This window comes from Phocoena sinus, chromosome 2 (genome assembly GCF_008692025.1).
Source record: "Phocoena sinus isolate mPhoSin1 chromosome 2, mPhoSin1.pri, whole genome shotgun sequence".
Classification (NCBI taxonomy): domain Eukaryota; kingdom Metazoa; phylum Chordata; class Mammalia; order Artiodactyla; family Phocoenidae; genus Phocoena; species Phocoena sinus.
This window is the reverse complement of record NC_045764.1, coordinates 103,446,465-103,467,990: the sequence shown is the minus strand read 5'-3', so window position 1 is coordinate 103,467,990 and position 21,526 is coordinate 103,446,465. Positions and strand designations below refer to the sequence as shown.

Genomic DNA, 21,526 nt, shown 5'->3' with positions numbered 1-21,526 from the left:
GACGTACTCGCTGTAATTTTTTTTCAAATATAATGTTTTCTCTCAGTATTGATTTTATCCTTTTGTTTGTTTTTTTTTTTTTCACCTTTGGAAACCCCTTTTATTTGGAAATCAGATCTCCAAATTTAACAACTTCTCTTGAATTATTTCCTTACTTTTTTCACTCCTTCTCAATTCTGAATATTGTAATTACGGATAAGGAGGGGGTGAACAGTTGTTGTTTTGTTTTAATGTAAAGAAACCACGAACAATGACAATTGTCAAACAGGAGGCCTTGTTTTAATGAAGACCAGTTGACACCTGTTGGGCTGAATCAGGGATGACATGGCAGCTGGACCATTTTGTCCATTGTCAAACAGAGCCAAGGATTTACAGGTTCCTCCTTTGGTGAGTGTGGTAGCAACTGCAGCTAAACGCAGAGCAGGTGGAATCTGTCACAGATCTCACTTCTCTGCAGACTGAGGAATTTTTCATATAACCTGCAGAATAAGTCAGAAGCAATTAAAAGACAACAGTGGTAAGTTCTTGATATGAGGAGCCCCCGCCCCCGCCAAAGAGGGCTCCGGAAGTTCAGCTCAGAGTGGGAAGTCAAGTGTACGAAGAATACTGCAAACGGCGTGAGTTACAACATGGCTCACAACAGCAGCTGGGGAAAGGGAGAGGGAGATTCTTCTGGTTGTTTGAGGACCAGGGGTCCCCTGGGGAAGATATTGTGACTTAAGATATCCATCCACAGGCAACAGGATCTCTACCTGTCTGGGGTTTAGCGTGAGCCCTGACCTAGATCCTGGACCAGTGATTGTTTGGAGTCTAGGCCTGGGAACCAACAGAGGCCCTGGCTGACAGGTTGTGCCAGCCTGAAAGGAAGGAGGGTGGTGGGAGGGCTGGACCCATGTTCAGGTGGACTGACAGGGATAGAGATGTGGGAAGTAAAAGGGAGTGGTCAAGGCTGGGCCGAGGAGGATGAGTTAGGACTGAGATCACTAATGCTGTACTTGCCTCCGTGGCAACTGATATAGAAACAAGGGTTGGGGGCCTTCCCTGGTGGTGCAGTGGTTGAGAGTCCGCCTGCCGATACAGGGGACACGGGTTCGTGCCCCGGTCCGGGAAGATCCCACATGCCGCGGAGCGGCTGGGCCCGTGAGCCTTGGCCGCTGAGCCTGCGCGTCTGGAGCCTGTGCTCCGCAACAGGAGAGGCCACAACAGTGAGAGGCCCGCGTACCGCAAAAAAAAAAAGAGAAGAGAAAAAGAAACAAGGGTTGGGCTAAGACTGTAGATGGCATGCCAGTGGCCCTGGCCATTAGGAGCTGAGTAATAGAAGTCTTTGGGAGCACAGAGGCCATTTTTATGAATCTGGAGGGACCTATTTTCCTTATTTTATCTCTCTACCAGAGTTGTTTGACAAATGCCTTTAGTAATTACAGGTCTTTTCTATGTCTAGGCTTCAGATCTGGCCCTTCTTCTATGATCAGACAGGAGGTTATGAAACCAGGAACTATATTTGTTGTAGTGATCTTCTTGAGGACATCGGCAATGACATATCTCTTTCTATTTGTTAGAGTTATCTGATAAATTCTTTCAAAGAAAAGTATGACTTCAGAGGGGGTACCAACCCCTAATGGTCCTATTTACCTTGCACTTACGGATGCTCCTAACACATACGTTTGTTCATTCTTTGCAAATCCCAAGTCCACTAAGCTCCCCTTTCTTATCGAAGATCCTCTCATTTGAAGCCCAGAAAAAGTAGAAACAATTTGAGCCCAGTTAATTATATAGCATTGGATTTCCAGTTCCCACGACTTTCCCCTGGACATGATGTTAGATGGTATTGCCGCATTTCCACCCCTTCAAAGCATTTTGAACATAAATAACTACAGTTATTTCCATCGAGGAAAACAGCTTGCTAAATTCATCTCCATGTACTTAGAATTCTAAGTTCCTCACTTGCCAGTAAGTTATTAAAATGCACTCATTTTTAAATAGACTTCCACCTTCCTAAGAGGCTTCTATATATCCTGTCATTACTTTTCTGCTGCTTTCCACAACGGGTAGATAACTGATTTGATGGGAGAAATTAATTTGACATTTTATCCTTAATCAGAACATTTAATATCCTCCTAACCATAGTCTTAGTCATTTGTGTCTTGTCATCATACAACGATTGCACTTTCTTCTCTAGATCCATAGTTAAAGTTTGAAATTGAAGGTACACGAGAGATGAGGACCTCATTTTAGAAACTCATTTGCTATATCGATCCAGGAAAGATGGGCTTGCTCCCTCCTGTCCAGAGACTCAGAGACCCTTGGGTGTCACCAAGGGAACTGTGCTAGAGACAGGAAAAGTGCAGGATGATTTTATTTTAAAAAACAAACAAAAGCAAAACCTCTGCTTTTCTGGGATATCGCTGGCATTTATGGAAACACGCCCCTACTTCTGAAGAATTCTGCTGTGGGACTTGAAGATAATCTTTGAAGGTGACCATGTCATAAAAGTCTGAGTTTCGAGCACTCAACAGCTAAAATTACCTGAAGGAACAAAGGTCTTCTGGGGAGTGGGAGAGGCTGAGGGAAACTGGAAGGTGGGGCAGGGCTGGGTCAGGAGCAGACCAAGCCCACAAGCCTCAGTTTGCTTCTGTTTTCAGTTATCAGCCACCATTATCTATCTTCACCAGCGGTGAATGGAAGAGGCAGTGCAGCAGAGGTGCGCCCAGGGCAAACCAAGTGCCGCCCCAAAGTGCAAGTCAGAATTCAGTGAGTGTCCTGGGGGATAGTCTGAGACTAGACTGCTCTTTAATAGAAGTTGTCCCCCTTTCTGCATCTGCCCCCATGGCACCTCCTCAAGCTCAAAACTTGTCCTCAAGTTCTGATTGACTTGAAAGTGGTTTTGCAAATACATCACTTTTTCTTTCTGTGGACAGGAGCTTAGAATTACTTAGCCCAGTCTCTCATTTGATAGATTAAAAGAATTAAGCACAAAAAAGTTCAATGACTTGCCCAAGGTCACTTCTTGTTGAGTTTAGAACCACCATCTTTTTTTTTTGGCGGTACGCGGGCCTCCCACTGTTGTGGCCTCTCCCGTTGCGGAGCACAGGCTCCGGACGCGCAGGCCCAGCGACCATGGCTCACGGGCCCAGCCGCTCCGCAGCATGTGGGATCTTCCCAGACCGGCGCACGAACCCATGTCCCCTGCATCGGCAGGCGGACTCGCAACCACTGCGCCGCCAGGGAAGCCCTAGAACCACCATCTTTGTATTATGAAAGCCATCTCCAACATTTCCTAGGTTATACACGTAGTTTTTAAACTTGTGTTGAACTTGGACATAGAATGTCTTATGGCTGCCTGGCACCTTTTGAAGACAGTTCTGATATTTGAAGAATTTTGACTAACGATTCCCCATCCATAGTCTCTCTAGCCAAAAAGGACTCTCCCCACCTCCTCTGCAGTAAGACACAGGCACTGGTGCCACCAATCAGAGGGCCTCACCTAAGACTGATTCAGAAGGAAATGAAATAAGTTCCTCATTCTGCTGCAACTGTGGCTTCAGAGCCAGCTGGCTTTCGGCGGCTGTGGTGGTCTCAAGGTTGGGTTCCCGACAGAGGCACAGCACCGATGTGGCATCGGTGGCAACTGCAGTGATGTCAAGTCCCTGGTATTCAGGTCAGAGCAACCTGGAACATTTGGGTTCCGTGGTGACAACAGTCAAGCCAGTGTTGTGTTTTGGTGTGGGCAATGTACCTGGAGCTTTAACCTCTAGCCCGGTTCTCCAGCCTTCCAAGGTTCTAGGAGCTCCCTAATAACCTTTTAATAAAGTCATTTTTTGCTTAAGCTAACTCCATGGATCCCAGTATTTGTAAATGTTATTGGCAAGGTGAACGAGCAGGATGAAATCAGAAAAACACCTTTGTTGTTCCCTCACCCCATTCCCTATTCCAATGCCCTGCCCTGCCTCTGGATGAAATTCCTCTTAGATGATAAAAGCCCTCTGTTCCCCTTCGGTCACAAGAATAGTCTCACGTTAGTGATTATTGGTCCAGTCCAATATGGTAATAACAATGCTGGAATCTCTTCTAAGTGAAAGCTTCTTCCCTCTCCAGCTTGGGTGTTGGCTTTATCCTGGAAGCATTTATCAGAGGAGGGAGCGTGGTCCTCTTCTCTCTCTTTCCCCCTCCAGGGCTTCTCCTTTCCCTCTTACAAGGCTGCCTCTACTCCTCCAGAATTAAAATGAGCAGGAGGGAAGAGAGACAGAGGTGGGAGAACACTCACATAGCCAGCACAGATGCACCCGGTCTTGGCTTCCTCTGGCCATGGCACGTGTTTAAAGAGATCGTGTATTCAAAAGGTCTAGTACAGCATACGACAGATGCTTAATAAATATTTATATTTATTTTCATTAGGTGTACATTTGATGTTTCCACTCTATTAGACAGTAAAAAGAAGAGGGACTATGCCTAGTCTTTGTACTATTGTCACCTATTTTAACGTGATGTATCCTGTTAAGCTCCATCATTACTGGGATACTGATAAAGTCATCAAGGTTTAAGCCTCTTAAGAGACCACACTCTGGGGGCTTCCCTGGTGGCGCAGTGGTTGAGAGTCCGCCTGCCGATGCAGGGGATGCTGGTTCGTGCCCCAGTCCGGGAAGATCCCACATGCCGCAGAGGGGCTGGGCCCGTGAGCCATGGCCGCTGGGCCTGCGCGTCCGGAGCCTGTGCTCCGCAAAGGGAGAGGCCACGGCAGTGAGAGGCCCGCGTACCGCAAAATAAATAAATAAATAAAAGGTTACACTCTGATTATTTGTGCACATGTGGTGATCCTACTGCAAGCACAAGCTTTCTAAGCAGGGGCCATATTGTGGGAGATAGATGGCTTTCCACCAAAGACCCTGATTCCCCTTCAGTAGAGCTATCACTAGAAGGTTGCTTCCCAGCCAGCTCCAACATTTCCTAGACTCCCTTGTGTTTAGATGGGGCCATGTGACTGAGTTCTGGCTAATGGAATGTGGATAGAAGTGTTGTTTGACATTTCCAGGCCTGGCCCATAGAACCTTTGCACGCTCTCTCTGCCCTCTTGGCTTCCCAGATGTTGGCGTTAGGGTTAGCTTGGCAATCATGTGTTGACGATGGCAGAGCCTCCATCAGCCTCAATTCTGTGGAGCAGAACTCTCTGCTTCCAGCTGGACTTTACATAAAAAAGAAATAAACTTCTACTATGTTAAGTCAAGGGTCAGCAACTTTTTCTATAAAGGGCCAGATAGTAACTATTTAGGCTTTGAAAGCCGTATGGTCTCTGTGGCAACTACTTAACTCTGCCATCTCAGTGTGAAAGCAGCCATAGGTGACACATAAATGAATGACACACCTATATTCCAATAAAACTTTACAAAAACAGATAGCAGTCTGGTAACTGTGGGTGGTAGTTTCTGACCCCTGTGTTAAGCCCCTACAATTTTGGATTTTATCTGTTAGAGCAGAATACTACACTAATCAATTCACTTTTCTTATTCAATCTTGTGTCAGCATTACTCAGTGTGATGCAAGGCACAGAGTAGGTACTCAGCGGTGAGTGAATGGAGAGACTCAAAGCGCGGAGTCCGGAGTGTCAACAACTGTCTGGGACAGAAGATCATGCCTCAGGCCTGAACATGGCCAGGAACTTAGTCTGAGTTCCTTGCGTAAAGCTGGGAGACACAAAATGTTGGATAAGAAAGCTCCCTCCACTGTCCCTCCGTTGTCTTCAAGACTGGGTCCAGTTTTCCCACCTTGGCATTGAGGGAATCCTGACTCTGGCTTCTGCTCTTATCTCCATCTTCTTTTCCCACTGCTCCTTCTTCTTTGTGTCTGAGCCCCAGGAATACCAAACCAAGTTCCCTAAATGTCTGGCAATTTTGCACATGCCGTCTCCCCTGTCAGGAATGTCATTCTGCTTCTTGTTTCCCTAGCTTAACTCCTCCATCTCCTCTTATCCCACCTAGACTAGGAGGTGATAGTCATTGATGTGCTTATCGTCCTTATGGCCACAAACCCAGCTCATCCTTCAGTTACAGCACTTACCGTGTTCCGACGTGTCGATATACCTGTCTACGTACCTGGTTGGGTGCGTTCTGAGGTCAGGGACCACTTTGTTTTCCATACCCCCAAACCCTATGGCATACTTGGCACTTACTTGGTTCTCAGTAGAATCTGGTGAAAGAGTCAGTGAATTAATATGAATCCAAGCCTTAATGAACACAGCAATAACTACATATGTTGAAGAGTTGTTTTACTCTTGGCATTTACAGATATTTGATTCAAAAACACTACCAACTAAAAATGATATATCATGGATAACATAATAACTTACATTGGAGTTACATTTCCAGTAGCTGGTAAAGAATGTCCATTCCTTTTGCCTCTGCAACAAAACCACCCTTGGTTGCACCTGAGCCCAGAGCAACTGAGGTGCTCAAGATTGCCCAGCACAGAACAAAAAGGCTAAAGTCTTATTAAACAGTTTGGGCTCTGCTGATGGCGCATGGATCCTCTAAAAAAATACACAAATCTATGACCCAGATTTTCCAGAAAAGTCCCACTTTCAAGTGTTTGTTCCATTTTTCCCACAAATAAGCATACATTTTTCAAGCCATATGTCTCTATTTTGTTTAAGAAAACATGACTGCTGTTAAATATCCAATTCCAGCCCTGAAAGGTACATTAAGTTCATGATAAACAGCCTTATATTTAACCAAGCATCTCACCTAAAGACGTTTTTTGAATTTACGCCTATTGAAAAAATTTAGAAGTGTCACAGTACCTAAATTTTTTAAAAGTCTCCATCTGACTATATAAAACTTGGCTACAATTTTTAACATTGTGCTAGTAAAGCTGAGTGAAATGTATTCCTTAAATTTGGAGCTTTTGAACCGGCTTTGCCTTTTGGCCAATTTGGCATCCATTGGGCTAGTCTTTTGCCTCTGACTCAAAATCATAAAGGAGATTTTGACCTCACGTCTAGCAAGAAGGATAGGAGCAGGCCTTAAAACTGAGGTGTCCCCACCCCAAATGCAACCACAGTGTTTCCACTGCTTACCTGGTGGGAGCCCCAGGGCAGCTTGACTTGTCACCAGGGGAAAGGAAGACCTGGACTATTCTGGGGAGGGGAAGAGATGGTGGCTCTTGTTTGTTTGACTGACTGCTGCTTGCGCCCAGGAAGAGCCAAAAGCAGAAGAGAAGGAAGCAAAAATAGCTTCTGATAAGGACCTAGATCCAGAGGGGAAACCACTCAGGAACAGAACTGAGGTTTGGAGACGGTCCTACCCACCCCTCTTCCTTTCACACACACCCTCGCTTCCTCTTCCCAGGGCCATCCAACCTGTGAACCCCCTCCCTGCTTGTCTGGGCACTCCTGGTCCAGCACTTGTCATCCTCAATGCCAGACACATGCTTGGCAGGGTAGGTGAAAGATGGGCAGGTGGAGTAGCCTTGGAGCTCAACTCAGGTGGCCTTCACCACTCACCTCCGTAATCCCTTTTACGAGGGGTTGAGCTAACGGTTTGGAGCAGGTGGGTCCTAAGGAGAACGGGTCCTTACCCGAACAGATTGCAGGATGGATGAAGGGACAGATATTTAGTTGAACCACAGGAAGTTGCCAGTTATCTAGACAGATAAATAGATCATTTAGGTATGATAGATGGCGGATAACAATATGTACACCTAGGTAGATATAAAAGCAGATGGTGATAGGGATGGCAAGTTAGGAATATACAGATCAATTACAATATGTATTTTAACTGTACATCAGTTATTTGAGGCACATATGTGCTTCTTTCTAGAAGGAAAGGATGGTCTGAGGGATATCAAGGACAAAAGAACAAGATGTGCAGACATCTATGGGAGCAGTGTCAGCCCTGGTAACAGCCAACCCATGCCACAAACCCTATTCCTAACCTGCTCCCACCTCGACAATTACAGTAAAATCCCCAGCAGAACAGAACTGTCAGAAATTAAACTCTACGAAATTGTACACATCACTTAGGTACAAATGAGATATCTTGTTTTAAGATAATCCATAAGTACATCTTAGGGTTTTGTAAAATAGCTCATAAACTATGATTTATACACTGACTTGAGCTAATCTGCCCCCATGGACTCACAGTTATTATTTATCACTTTCTCCCAAACTGAAATATAAGTATTCCGGACCATTAGTTATTGATCACAGTCCTCTCTCACACCAAAGGGGACAGATGGAATCACAGTCAGGGTCACCTTCATACTGTCAATGCTAAGTTAGAGAACAAGGCTTTCCATCACCTCATCTTTAAATGGAAGGTAACTGGCAGAGTAGAGCTGACCTGATGTGCCCAGCAAGTCTCAGGTCAAACGTCTTCAACCCAGAACAGAGACATGGCAAGCCTTGCTCACTAGAGACTAGAAAGGTCACTTGAGCCCACCTAAGTGCAGGTGGCCCAAGGGGAAGAGACAGGGGACACTGCCTTGCCTTTGTAAGCCCCCATCGGTAATGTGGACCCATCAGTTTATCTACTCCTCAGCCTATAGGGAAAAGTGAATAAGGCAGCAGAGCGAAGGGTGTGTGTTTCCCCACCGACACTTTTGAAAGTGTTGAGTTCTACAAAGTGTCCTCTTTTACGAGCAGAAGCAACAATGTGTAGAGAAAGGTCCTTCCTGCAAAAGTCTGTGAAGCCAATGGAGCTCCTTGGGAGCTGATGGGGAAATAGTGATTTGTAAATCTTGTTATGACCCTTCTTCTACATATACACATATAGATAGCTTGGAAATACCAATCCATATTTTGGAGGCCCTACTGAAGGGATTCCAATATTGTAAATTCCCTTGTTCCCCCAATGAGTGTGAGGTTTTCCACTTCTCAGGTCCAGGCGCGGCTCCTTACCATGGTGGCCAAATGCTTCCTGGATGGGGCTGTGGGATACTGATTGCCCCTTCATGAGCCTTGGGATATCCACCAGGGGAGAGCTGGGGAAACTACTTTGCCTGGTTGGAGCCCCAGATGGACGACTAAGGCCCCAAAATGTCAGGCCGAGAGAGAGCCTCCCCAGTTCTGCTGTGAACGGTCCAAGTGGGTAGCACACTTTAAACTCTCTTGAGAAATGTCATGAGTGTGTCCCAGAAGCCTGTCTGGAAGGTGACATTTATGGACACTAACTTGTTTCCAGAATCAGAAAGGAGATCCGTGGCAGAAATCTCCCCCCACCCCCCAATCCCCAGATACCTAAGGAAAATTTCCTTGACGCAGGACTCAAATGACAGAATAGGTGATTGGGCAGGCCGTGAAACCCATAGGCGGGACACTGTAGACTTAGTGCAGAAACGAACAATTTCTGAGACAGACAAGAAAAAAAAAACAAAAAATAAAATAGCAACAGACTTAGAGGCTTACTTCTGTGACTGTGGAAGAACCCTTGAAGACCCTGCTGAGTATCTGAGTATGTGGAGAGCAGCAGCGATCTGCATGTTAAATTCCTAAACACCCCAAAAGGCAGGAAAAGAAAACTTCAGCATGCGCACTGATGATGAGAAAACCCCAGCAGAGGGCACAGGAGCAAGGAACTATTACAGGAAGGAGTGAAATAATATAATGGCTCCAGGATAATCAGAGATATGAGTTTGTTTGTTGATGACTTGGTTTTGTCTTTAAACCTCTGAGAGGTTGAAGCTGCAGATAAGAGAGAAGAAATTTCAAGGAATGAGGTGCCTAGAGGAGTGGGAGTGAATGAGATCCCAAGTGGGTAAGGAAGGAGTTCCCTGGAGAGGGAAGACACACGCACCTCCTTCACTGATGTGTGGGCTTTCGGGGAGGAATAGAAGCAATGCAAGTAAGTTTTAGACCAGAGTGGGGAAAGGTGATGAGTACCATCTTGTTGAAACCATGCAACTCAGATTGGGACTTGAACCCACGTTCTTTTAATTGATATCACATTCCTGGTCTCAGGTCTTCTTTTTTTAAACATCTTTATTGGAGTATAATTACTTTACAATATTGTGTTAGTTTCTGCTGTATAACAAAGTGAATCAGTTATACGTATACATATATCCCCTTATCCCCTCCCTCTTGCACCCCTCAGGACTTAATAAAGCTCAGGTTCTTGATATCTCGTTGCAAAAAGAAGTCAGTGAGAGACAAAGTGATAGGTAAGAAGCAGATTTATTTAGAGAGGAACACACTCCACAGACAAGAGTGAGGGCCATCTCAGAAGGTGAGAGGCCTGAAATATGGCATGGTTAGTTTTTATGGGCTGCATAATTTCATAGGCTAATGAGTGGGAGGATTATTCCAACTATTTTGGGGAAGGGACAGAGATTTCCAGGAATTGGGCCACTCCCCACTTTTTAAAAAAAATTAATTTATTAATTTATTTATTTTTGGCTGCGCTGGGTCTTTGTTGCTGCAGGCAGGCTTTCTCTAGTTGTGGCAAGTGGGGGCTACTCTTCTTTGCGGTGTGCAGGCTTCTCATTGCGGTGGTTTCTCTTGTTGTGGAGCACGGGCTCTAGGCGCTCGGGCTTCAGTAGTTGTGGCTCGCGGGCTTAGTTGCTCCATGGCATGTGGGATCTTCCTGGACCAGGGATCGAACCCATGTCCCCTGCACTGGCAGGCGGATTCTTAACCATTGTGTCACCAGGGAAGTCCCCCACTTTTTGATCTTTGATGGTCAGCCTTGGAACCGTCATGGTGCTGGTGGGTGTGTCGTTTAGCATATGCTAATGTAGTACAATGAGCATATAATGAGGCTCAAGGTCCGCCATCTTGGACCTAGTTGGTTCTAACTAGTTTTTGTCATGACCTAGAGCTACGTCATTCTCTTAAAGGTTGTGCCCTTCCCCCTTCCCTCCTGTTTCATTATTGCCATTGTTCTCTCTGTGAAGTGTGCAGCAAGGGCCTTGCTCAGAGTGAATAAAAGTGAAGCTGTAAGGAAAGAGTGGTGGCAGTTTTCAAAAGTCATTGGGGAAAACTGGGGGCCTGGGCCAGCCATGGAGGCGTGTGAGGGAAGGTTCACGGCTCGGTGTTGATGAAGGTGGTGGAGCTGGTGGTGTGAATTCTGAGGAGGATGTGGGTGAGGACTGGAACAGCCACTTGACTGGAAGGGCACCCCCCCTGTGTGGGGTGAAGCTGGGGGTCTGTCTGAGCCACCTCCCCTTGAGGGACCCAGATTTCTCCAGCTTCCTTTGCTCCCTGATAGGAACGTGTTTATGAGAGAGGCCATAACCTTGCGGTGGTGACAAGGCTCAGAGTGGCACATGTTGAGGGGAGCTGGAACCACCGAGACCACTGGGACCCAGAAGCTAGAGGGTCAGGAAACAGAGGGAGTCTCACAGAAAAATAGAGGGGGGCAGGGGTGGGGGCTATTAATCCAACCCATTATTTAATAGCTGAGAAAGATGAAGACCAGAAAAGGTAAAGACAGTGGCAGAGGAGGGACTCTTAGCAGATCATCCACTCCTCATCCAAGTTATTTCCATGGCTCCCAGGCAGGGAGGTGGGGAGGGAGACATCTAAGAGGAGATGAATCTCCTCTTGGAGCCACTAACCTTGTGAGGGATAGGCTCTTGGGTGTGCTCCTGGGAGACTGGGCAAGACATTTAATTACCACCTCCCTAACTCCCCAGGCAAAGACTCCCCCTCCCCCCCATCTCAGGATGAAACAGGAGGGAAGGGGGCAGGGCACAACTTTTGAAAGAATGACATAGCCCGAGGACATGATTAGAACCAAATGGGTCCAAGATAATGGACAAGTGGCAGACTTCCACTAGCTCTTGAGCCTCAGTATACGCTCACTGTGACACACCAGCAAGCTAAATGACACACCCACAGGTGCCATGAGAGTTCCAAGACCGACCATAAGGATCAAAAAGTGGGCGGTGGCCCAATTCCTGGAAATCCCCGCCCCTTCCCCAAAGAGCTGGAATACTCCTCCCACTCATTAGCCTATGAAATTACCCACCCCTATAAGAACTGACAAGCCCATACCCTGGTGCCTTTCTCGCCTTCTGAGATGGCCCACACCCTGCCTGTTGAGTGTGTTTCTGTCTAAATAAATCCACTTCTTACCTATCACTTTGCCTCTCACTGAATTCCTTCTGTGCTGAGACACAAAGAACCTGAGCCTCAGTAAGTCTAGACACCAGGTGAGTAATTCTAATTAAAAGACTGTGGGGGCTTCCCTGGTGGCGCAGTGGTTGAGAGGCCGCCTGCCGATGCAGGGGACACAGGTTCGTGCCCCAGTCCAGGAAGATCCCACACGCGGCGGAGCAGCTGGGCCCGTGAGCCATGGCCTCTGAGCCTGCGCGTCCGGAGCCTGTGCTCCACAACGGGAGAGGCCAAAGCAGTGAGAGGCCCGCGTACCGCAAAAAAAAAAAAAAAAAAAAAGACCGTGGGTTCGAGTCCCAAGCAGGGTTTTGGCCAGGTTTGAGTCCTGGCACGTGGGCTCAGGTCCCAATCAGAGTTACACGTTTCAGCTGAGGGCTGGTGACATGCGCGGAGGAAGGATCTCCTGAGGAAGGGGGTAGTGGTGAGGAGATGGACCACCGATGCAGGGATAGCATTTGCAGGCAAAGCAGCTGCTCATACTTGCCATCTTCACAAGGAAGCTGAGGTTAAGAGTTTCAAAACAAGTTCATTGCCAGTAAAAAAAAGACAAAAATCAATCAAGACTTCAGCTCAGCAACTGCTCAGCAGCAACTCTGTCTCCCCACCTCCATACCCTACACTAGATTTGTCTTAGAATTCACCTACAACACCTCCTAGAGGCCTGGCCTTCATTCTCCTAGCCAATCACCATCTGGTTCCCAGGGCGAAATGCAATATCCAAACCCAGAGCAACAGCCTCCGGTCCTGGTGGTGGATATCAGAGCCTCAAGGAAAAGCCGGCCACCACAACGTTCTCCCCAGTGATGTAGCTGGCGTCTGGAGAGCACAGGAAGGACAGAGTCCCCACAGTCCTCTGGCTGCCCTGCCCTGCATGGAAGGGGGACAGAACTGCAGTCTCGGTGCCTGTGCTAATGAACTCTGACCTCTGTCTCCCTGCTGACCTGACTGGAGGGCCCAGCATACCTCCACCCCTGTTTCCCACCTCCCAGGCTCCTCCTGTCCTCCAGCTCCCGGCTCCCAGGCTGTGCAACCCCAGACTCGTTGAGAGGAATTTCTGATAAGCCAGGATGCAATCAGAGTCCTCTCGCCTCTGGGGACCCCACCTACCTCTGCGATCCACAGAGATTTTTAAAAGAGTTTTGCACGGCCAGATTATATTCAACCTGAAAAAATTCAGAGAGTCAGTGCTCGATAGGATTGTGACGGGCAAAAGAGTGGCTGCTCTTGGCAGATGTGTGCCTTTTGGCGAAGATGACCCCGCTTAGGGCCGGGGCTGGGGATTCCACTGGATCTTCTCACAGAAGCCAGAGCCCTGATTCTGCTACAGAGAAGTGAGAGGCTGCTGTTCTCAGAGCCCCGAGTGGCTTGCCCAGCCCGGGAAAGCACAGGGTGGTTGGCATGGGAACTGCTGGCAGCTGCTAAATCCTCACCACTCGGCCGAAGTCAGTCTTGACAAGTCCTGGAGACACACCACGCACTCGGATGCCCTTATGGGGCCAGCTCCACAGCCAAGGACTTGGTAAGTCCCAGTGGGGCAGTTTGCTGGCGGTACTGGTCCAGCAACTAAGAAGGAAAAAGAAACAGTAAAAGTACACTGCCAGTGAGGGGAGGAGCTCTTGCTGGACCTCCAGGGCTGTGGAGGATAAACCTGCTCGCCCTTAGACCCAACTCAGACGCGCCTGCCACTCCACCCCTGGGAATTACCAAGGAACAAAATTGAAGCAGGAGCAGATGAAGCCCGGGCTTAAAGAAAGTTCCGGAAGGCAGAGGCTATGTTGGTCTATGCTCGACCCAGAGAGAAAAGTTTAGGTGCGAGGTCAGGGAATGGGACTGAAGAGACCCGAGGCCAGACCCCTGCTGTACCATGACTTGGTCGACCTTGGGCAAGTCACTTAAGATCTCTAGGTCTCAATTTCCTCATCTGCTATGTGGTTTATAAGCGCTGCCTGTCGATAGTCACAGGAATGCCATGTCTATACTGCCCCCTGGTGTGAGTTTTTAAAAGAACTCACCTTTGAGCCCATACAGCCCCTCTGGTGCCAGACTTGGTGAATGCATGTTCAAGACACCCCTTTCCTTCAGGAGAATAGAGTACCTCTCCAGGGTGCGTGGCTTGGCGAGCAGAGCATAGACTGGATTTCAGCTCCCACTTGTCCCTGTCCCTGGACCTGGTGCCTTTGCACAGTGAACAACCTGTACAACCATCCACGGCAGCCCTGGGGGTGTGGGGTTTGAATGAGATAAAGGCAATGAGTGTGATTTTAAGTGTGGACCAGAGAGATGTTCAGTGTTTGTGCACTTGGATATTTTTATCACACAGGATCAATATTCACTTCCCCGACACCCTGGCATCCATTCCACTGCCCCCTTCCAAAGCTCCCCACTCACTGTGTGGAGGTACATAGACAGCAGCAGTGGCAATGAGCACCGCAGAGCCTCCCCTGTGAGGAGACAGACAGGTGTGATGAGGTAAAAGGTGAGCACAAGTGTGAAGCAGATGCTCCCAGAAAATGGGCTTCTGACGAGGAGACAGAACTGAGCTATAATGGGAGAAGAAGGGACATTGGGGATGGGGCCAGGGTCTCTGGGGAGAAGTAAAATCTTTTGGGCCTGAGAGGGTGCTGACGCAGCCTCCCCTGCTGGGAAAGCCCAGGACTCCCTGGAACCAGTCACAGGGGCAGGGCCAATCAGTAGCTGGGTCTCTGGAGAACAGAGCTGGGAGCCTGGAGGCAGCCGTCAGGGTGAGGTCGGTGCAGCCCAGGGGACAGTGACTCCCATAGGAGGGAAATGCGTTTAGAGTCACCTGAGTTTCAAATCTAGAACTGTTTCTGATTCAGACAAGAAGAGGTGAAAAGCAAAGGGGGGAAAACTTGGCTACCAGAGGCGTGCAGGGGAGGGACTGAAAGGGCTTCCTCTGGCCTCTTTGGAGGGGTTTGGCTCTCTGGGTTACACTACCAGGCCCTGGGCCTGGCATCTGGCCTGCCATTCTCAGAGGACACAGCCTGTCAGGGGTGATTGGGGCTCTTCTGTGGGTTTGGAATTTGCTGGCCACATTCCTTCCAGACAGTCCCTTTCGCTGTATTGGCCACATCCCCGGGGACAAAGTAGCCTGCAGATGTGGTTCAGGAGGCGACGGGGACAGACCCTGGCAGCCAGAGCACACTCCTTCTACCTCCTCTCCTTGGGATATTCCACTGAGGGCTCCTTCCCCAAGTGTCCCCTTGGTGTAGAGGACAGCAAGGCCGAGTCCCCCCAACTCCACGGGCCCTCCCTGCCCTCCCCCCTTTTCTCCACGAGGGGCAGCACCTGGCTCAGCAGCACAGCCGGGACCTCACGTTCACGACCAGGATCTGCAATCAGAACAGGGTGGGGAAGCAGCCACCTCGGCTCCCTGGAGTCCCATGGGGAGGAGCTGTGGGTGTGGGTGCTCTTCTCCCAGAGTGCGGAGGAGGGGTCTGAGGGACCTGCTCGCCCACCAGGAGCATTTGGCTTACGAACCCCTCACTGTCATTCACGCCAGACTCTCCTCATGGCACATCACCCTCCAGAGAACCAGGTCAGTGAAAATAGTTATCAGGAAAGGACGTTAGGAAAGGTGGGGTGTTAGTGCCTGCTTTAATGAGGAGAGGTGAGAATTTGCACAAGGTAAACAACGGTGCTGTTTTTAGGGGCCGATGCGGAAATCTGGCTTTCCTAGAAAAGCCTGAGGCTGGGCAAAGGAGGGAGGGAGAGGAACTTGGCTGGGAGAGCCAGGGAATGTGAGAACCAAAGAGAGAAAGTGGAGCAGGGTCTGCAAGGAGAGGAAGGAAGGGGTGGTCAGCAGAGGAAGACTTGACAGGGAGGAAAGAGGGAACGGCTCAGCCTGATCGCAGGCCCCACCTCTGCGCACATCGGGGGAGGGGTCAGGATGGTGCCCTCAGAACCGCAGGGGCAGGGAGTCTGCAGAGGCAGCAGGAGTCCCTGCTGTGCTTAGTGTGTTCCATCTGGGATGCCGGGCAAGGGTCCCTTTTCTCAGCCGTGTCTAAGGACACGTGAGGTGTCCCGGGGACAGCCAGACTGGAGGGATCAGAATGGGTGCCAGTGAGTCCAGACTACAACAACCTCAGGTTTCTGAGCCAGGAGAGAGGATCTGGCCCTGAGCGGGTGTGTCCCGTCACCCCTTGCGCTTGGAGGAAGGCTGAAGTAGAGAAGGTCTGCAGCATCATTGGCCACCTGGGCAGATTGACCCAGGTGTGCTCTACCCATTGGGACCGGGGGCGGTGGTTCCAAGGAACAGGGGGCAGCTGGGAACAGGTGCAGGTGTGTGAGTAGATTTGGGAGACGGAGAGAACCTCACAGCTCCATGCTCCCCAGGCCACACCTTGTCCCCCACCAGCTTACCGGACCCCAGGATGCTCCCCACCAGGGGGTTGACTGCAGCACTCACACCAGGAATTTGATGCCCCCAGGACTCTAGGGCCTGGGGGGAGACAGAGGCAGCACAGAAGGTGAGGAAGAGACGAAACTGTGGACCAGAAACCTCCTCCCTTTAAGTTCCATGTACCTGGTGTCTCTTCTCTGGAAAACATAGCTGACTGATTCCCACTGTCCTTTAAGGCTCTTCAAAAACAACCTTTTCTCTGTGAGCCCCCAAGAAGAGTGCCCACACCCACAGTGACCACGATGGGCTCCCCAGCCTGGCATCTCCCCTGCTCCGGTCCACAGACCAGCCCCTGTCATGGGCATTGTCCCAGCTTCACCAGGCTTCGGGCATCTGTACCCTGCAGGGACCTGCCAGGGGCAGAGCCACAGTCCTGCTTAAGAATGTGGGTTTGGGGGCTTCCCTGGTGGCGCAGTGGTTGAGAGTCCGCCTGCCGATGCAGGGGACACGGGTTCGTGCCCCGGTCCGGGAAGATCCCACATGCCGCGGAGCGGCTGGGCCCGTGAGCCGTGGCCACTGAACCTGCGTGTCCGGAGCCTGTGCTCCATAATGGGAGAGGCCACAACAGTGAGAGGCCCGTGTACCACAGAAAAAAAAAAAAAAGAATGTGGGTTTTGGAGTGAGGCAGAGCCCGCTTCAGAATCATCCCTGACACTTAAGGTCTGTTTCCCACCGTAAAGCTGTTATAACAACATTGAGCGCCTCACACACTAATGTGATGGGGTGTTGGTATATGTCTGGCACTGGGAAATATCCAAAATTATCTTAAGGAGTGTTTTGCCTTCCCTAGGCTGGGTCTGTGTGTTCTGATCTCTGCACCTGTATCACCCCCATCCCTGGCCCCTCAGCATGGACAACAGCCAGTCCCGCTTCTCAGCCTTCCCCACGTGGCACACAGTGCCTGTCATGTTCAACCGCTCCCCCTGCAGCACCGCCACCACCCAGTCCACGTTCTGCTGCTTCCAGATGCTGACCACCACGTGGGTCCCATCCTGGGCCAGATGCCAAGGTATGGTGAAGCTGATCCTGCAGCAGAGATGGCTGTGATGGCTTCAGCCCCTTCCCTACCTCCACCTGGGAGCCTGATCATGAGACATAAAATGTATTCCCCAGTGTCCCAGACTCCAAATCTGTCTGAGAAAAAAAGAAACTAACTTTTACTGAGCACCTACTATGTGCTGAGCTTTCACAGTGTCCTATCATCCATTCTATCATAAAGGCATTATTATCCAAGTATAATATTTTACAGAAGTGGTTAAGTAAAGTCACAAACTGCCCAGGGAAACAAATATGGAGCCCGGATTCAAATCCACATCTGAGTCCAAAGCACCTGCTCTTTCCAGCTTCTCACTCTGCCTCCTGGGAAATGGGAGTGTTTAATGACAGAAGCTCACTCTTAGAAAGATGATAGTTTCCAGAGCTGGGTAACAGGATAGTGGATTGGGCAGGGATGTGGGAGAAGGAAACTGACAGCAGATCCACTCTGTAATGGGGATGCTACATCCCTTGGATGCATCCCAGTTGGGTACTCCCATTACTCAGCTACATGTGGACTCGGTGACCACAGCCATTTCGGCAGCCAGTGCACAGCTCCTGTCTGCCCTACTGCCGTGCATTCTCATTGAGAGAGGGAGTGGCCCAATATGTATGCCATCTGTATGCTCTGGACTCCCAAATTTATGTCTCTAGCTCAGACCTCTCTCTCAAACCCCAGACTAGCGTATTTAAATGTCTACATTTTTACAAAATTATTTTATTGAAGTATAGCTGATTTACAATGTTGTGTTCGTTTCTGGTGTACAGCGAGGTGATTCAGTTATATAAATATATAGTTTCTCCTAATCTTTTTCATTATAGTTTATTACAGGATACTGAATATAGTTCCCTGTGCTATACAGTTGAACCTTCTTGTTTATCCATTCTGGGTAATAGCTTGCATCTGCTAATCCCAAACTCCCAATCCATTCCTGCCCTACACACCCTCCTTGGCAACCACAAGTCTGTTCTCTATGTCTGTGAGTCTATTTCTGTTTCGTAGGTAAGTTCATTTGTGTCATATTTTAGATTCCACATATAAGTGATATCATATGGCATTTGTCTTTCTCTTTCTGACTTACTTCACTTAGTATGATAATCTCTAGGTCCATTTGTGTTGCTGTAAGTGGCATTATTTCATTCTTTCTTATAGCTGAGTAGTATCCCATTGTATATATGTACCACATCTTCTTTATCCATTCATCTGTCAGTGGACATTTAGGTTGCTTCCATGTCCTGGCTATTGTTGTGCTGCCATGAACATTAGGGTGTATGTATCTTTTCAAATTAGAGTTTTCTCCACGTATATATGCCCAGGAGTGGGATTGCTGGATTATATGGCAACCTTATTTTTAGTCTTTTGAGGAACCTCCATACTGTTCTCCATAGTGGCTGCACCAACTTACATTCCCACCAACAATGTAGGAGGGTTCCATTTTCTCCACACCCTCTCCAGCATTTATGGTTTGTGGACTAAATGCCTACTTGACATCTCCACTGAGATACCTAGTAGATACCTCAAACTTAATACACCCGTGACAATTTTAAAACATGTCCGCAAACTCTGTGATATGCTTTCCTTCAGAAGTGGAGCCTAATTCCTCTGCCCTTCAACGTGGGCTGGTTTTAGTGCAGTGAAGGTGATGGTGTGTAACTCCGGGGACTAGGTCACAAAAAGGCACCGTGGCTTCCATCTTGGTTGCTCTCTCTTTCTCTCTTTCTTGGACCCCTTGCTCTGGGAGAGGCCAGCTACCAAGTTGTGAGAACACTCAGGCAGCTACAGAGAGGCCCATGTAGCCAGGAACTACCTCCTACCAACAGCCATGTGAGTGCACCATCTTGGAAGTGGATCTTCCATCCTCAGTTAAGCCCTCAAGGCCCTATTGACATCTTGACTGGAACCTTAGGAGAAACCCTGAACCAGAACCACAGCTAAACCACTCCTGACCCACAGAAACTGGGCTAATAAATGGTTGTCTTAAGTCACTAAATATTGGGGTATTTTGTTATGTAGCAATAGATAACTAATAAATATCAAAACTAAACTTCTCATATTTCCCCAAACCTGCTCTATCTTCCACCTTCCCTCTCTCAGATGATGGTAACTCCATCCTTCCAATTACCCAGACTTAAGACTTTGGAGTCATCCTTGATTTCCCTGTGTCATACCTCACATCCGATCTCTCAGAAAATCCTGTTGGTTCTAACTCACTATGTATCAAAATCTAACACTGTCACCACTTGCACTGCTACTGCCTGGTGGGAGCCACTGTCATCTCTCTCCCTGTTTCCATCCTTGCCTGCCTAAAGTCTAACCTCAACACAGGAGTCTGAGTGAGCCTTTAAACATGTCAGCCGGAGCAGGTGTCTCCTCTACTTAAAAACTTGCAGTGACTCCCCACGTCATTCACAGTAAAAGCCCATCTTAGTCCGTTCCGGTTGCTGTAACAAAAATACAATAGGCTAGTAGCCTATAAACAGAATTGTAGAATTTAATTTCTAACCTTCTTGGAGGCTGGGAAGTCCAAGATCAAGGTGCTCGCAAATTTGTTGTTTGGTAAAGGCCCACTTTCTGGTTCATAGACAGCTTCTTCTCACTATAGCCTCACTCAGTGGAAAGGGTAAGAGAGTTTTCTCAGGCCTCTTTTATAAGGGCACTAATCCCATTATTCATGAAGGCTCCACCCTCAGAACCTAAGCACTTCCCAAAGACCCCACCTCCAAATATCATCAACATGAGGTTTAGGATTTCAATATATGAATTTTGCAAGGGACATAAACATTCAGACCATAGCAAAACCCAAATCCTTGCCATGACCTAGAAGGCTCTAAATGATCTGTGCTCCCCCTTGCATCTCCGACCTTACTACTATTCTCCTCCCAGCCACAGTGGCCTCCTTGGGTTCTTCAAACATGCTGAGCACGCTCCTGCCCTAAGGTTTCTGCACTGGCTGTTCCTCGGCTGAAATGCTTCTCCCTTAGATAGCCACACATCTGTCACCTTCCCCTTCTTCAAGGCTTTGCTTGAATGTCACTTCTCAATGAAGCCAAACTTGGCCACTCTCTACTCCCCTCTCCTTCCATCACTCTGGATCCCTCTTAACTTTTTCTTTTCCACCATACTTATCACATTCCAACATACTATGTCATTTACTTTTTTATAATGTCTCTTGTTTATTATCCATATGCCTTGCCTAGACTATAACCTCCAGGAGAGCACTGATCTCTATCTGCTTTGTTCACTGATGTACTTCAAGAGCCCAGAACAGTGACTGACTCACAGTAAGCACTCAATATATATTTGTTGGGACTTCCCTGATGGCGCAGTGGTTAAGAATCTGCCTGCCAATGCAGGGGACACGGGTTGGAGCCCTGGTCCGGGAAGATCCCACGAGCCGCGGATCAACTAAGCCCGAGAGCCACAACTACTGACGCTTATGCGCCTAGAGCCTGTGCTCCACGACAAGAGAAGCCACTGCGAGAAGAAGCCTACACACTGCAACGAAGAGTAGCCCCTGCTCACCGGAACTAGAGAAAGCCCGTGTGCAGCAATGAAGACCCAACGCAGCCAAAATAAATAAATTTATTTTAAAAAAAGAAAGGACATTTTAAAAGATTAAGGCAGAAATTATTAAATTTAACAAATCAACAATAAATTTGAAATGAAATTTACAAAAACATCAAAAGTAATTTTCTTCTGATGGAGCTTTGATGGGTGATGGAGCTTCAGGTGTTTTCTTTCCCTTGACTTTCTACTTTACTTCTCTTACTAGATTTTCTAGGAATAGTATTGCTTTTATAATACAAAGACTTTCTTTTTTAAAAAAAAGTCCTGTAGGGCTTCCCTGGTGGCGCAGTGGTTGAGGGTCCGCCTGCTGATACAGGGGACGCGGGTTCATGCCCCGGTCCGCGAGGACCCCACGTGCCGCGGAGCACCTGGGCCTGCGCGCCACGGCCGCTGGGCCTGCGCG

At 48.4% G+C, this 21,526-nt stretch overlaps 1 protein-coding gene across 1 annotated transcript in view; it reads right to left on the bottom strand.

The window, feature by feature from the left end:
- The window catches only part of LOC116748598 (dehydrogenase/reductase SDR family member 2, mitochondrial-like), a 160,572-nt gene that overhangs the window by 83,566 nt on the left and 55,480 nt on the right, over positions 1-21,526 (bottom strand). Inside the window, 5 exon segments of the mRNA XM_032621729.1 lie at positions 15,376-15,429; positions 15,432-15,450; positions 16,461-16,559; positions 16,840-16,870; positions 17,349-17,546. Of these exon segments, the coding sequence (XP_032477620.1) occupies positions 15,376-15,429; positions 15,432-15,450; positions 16,461-16,559; positions 16,840-16,870; positions 17,349-17,546 (401 nt within the window).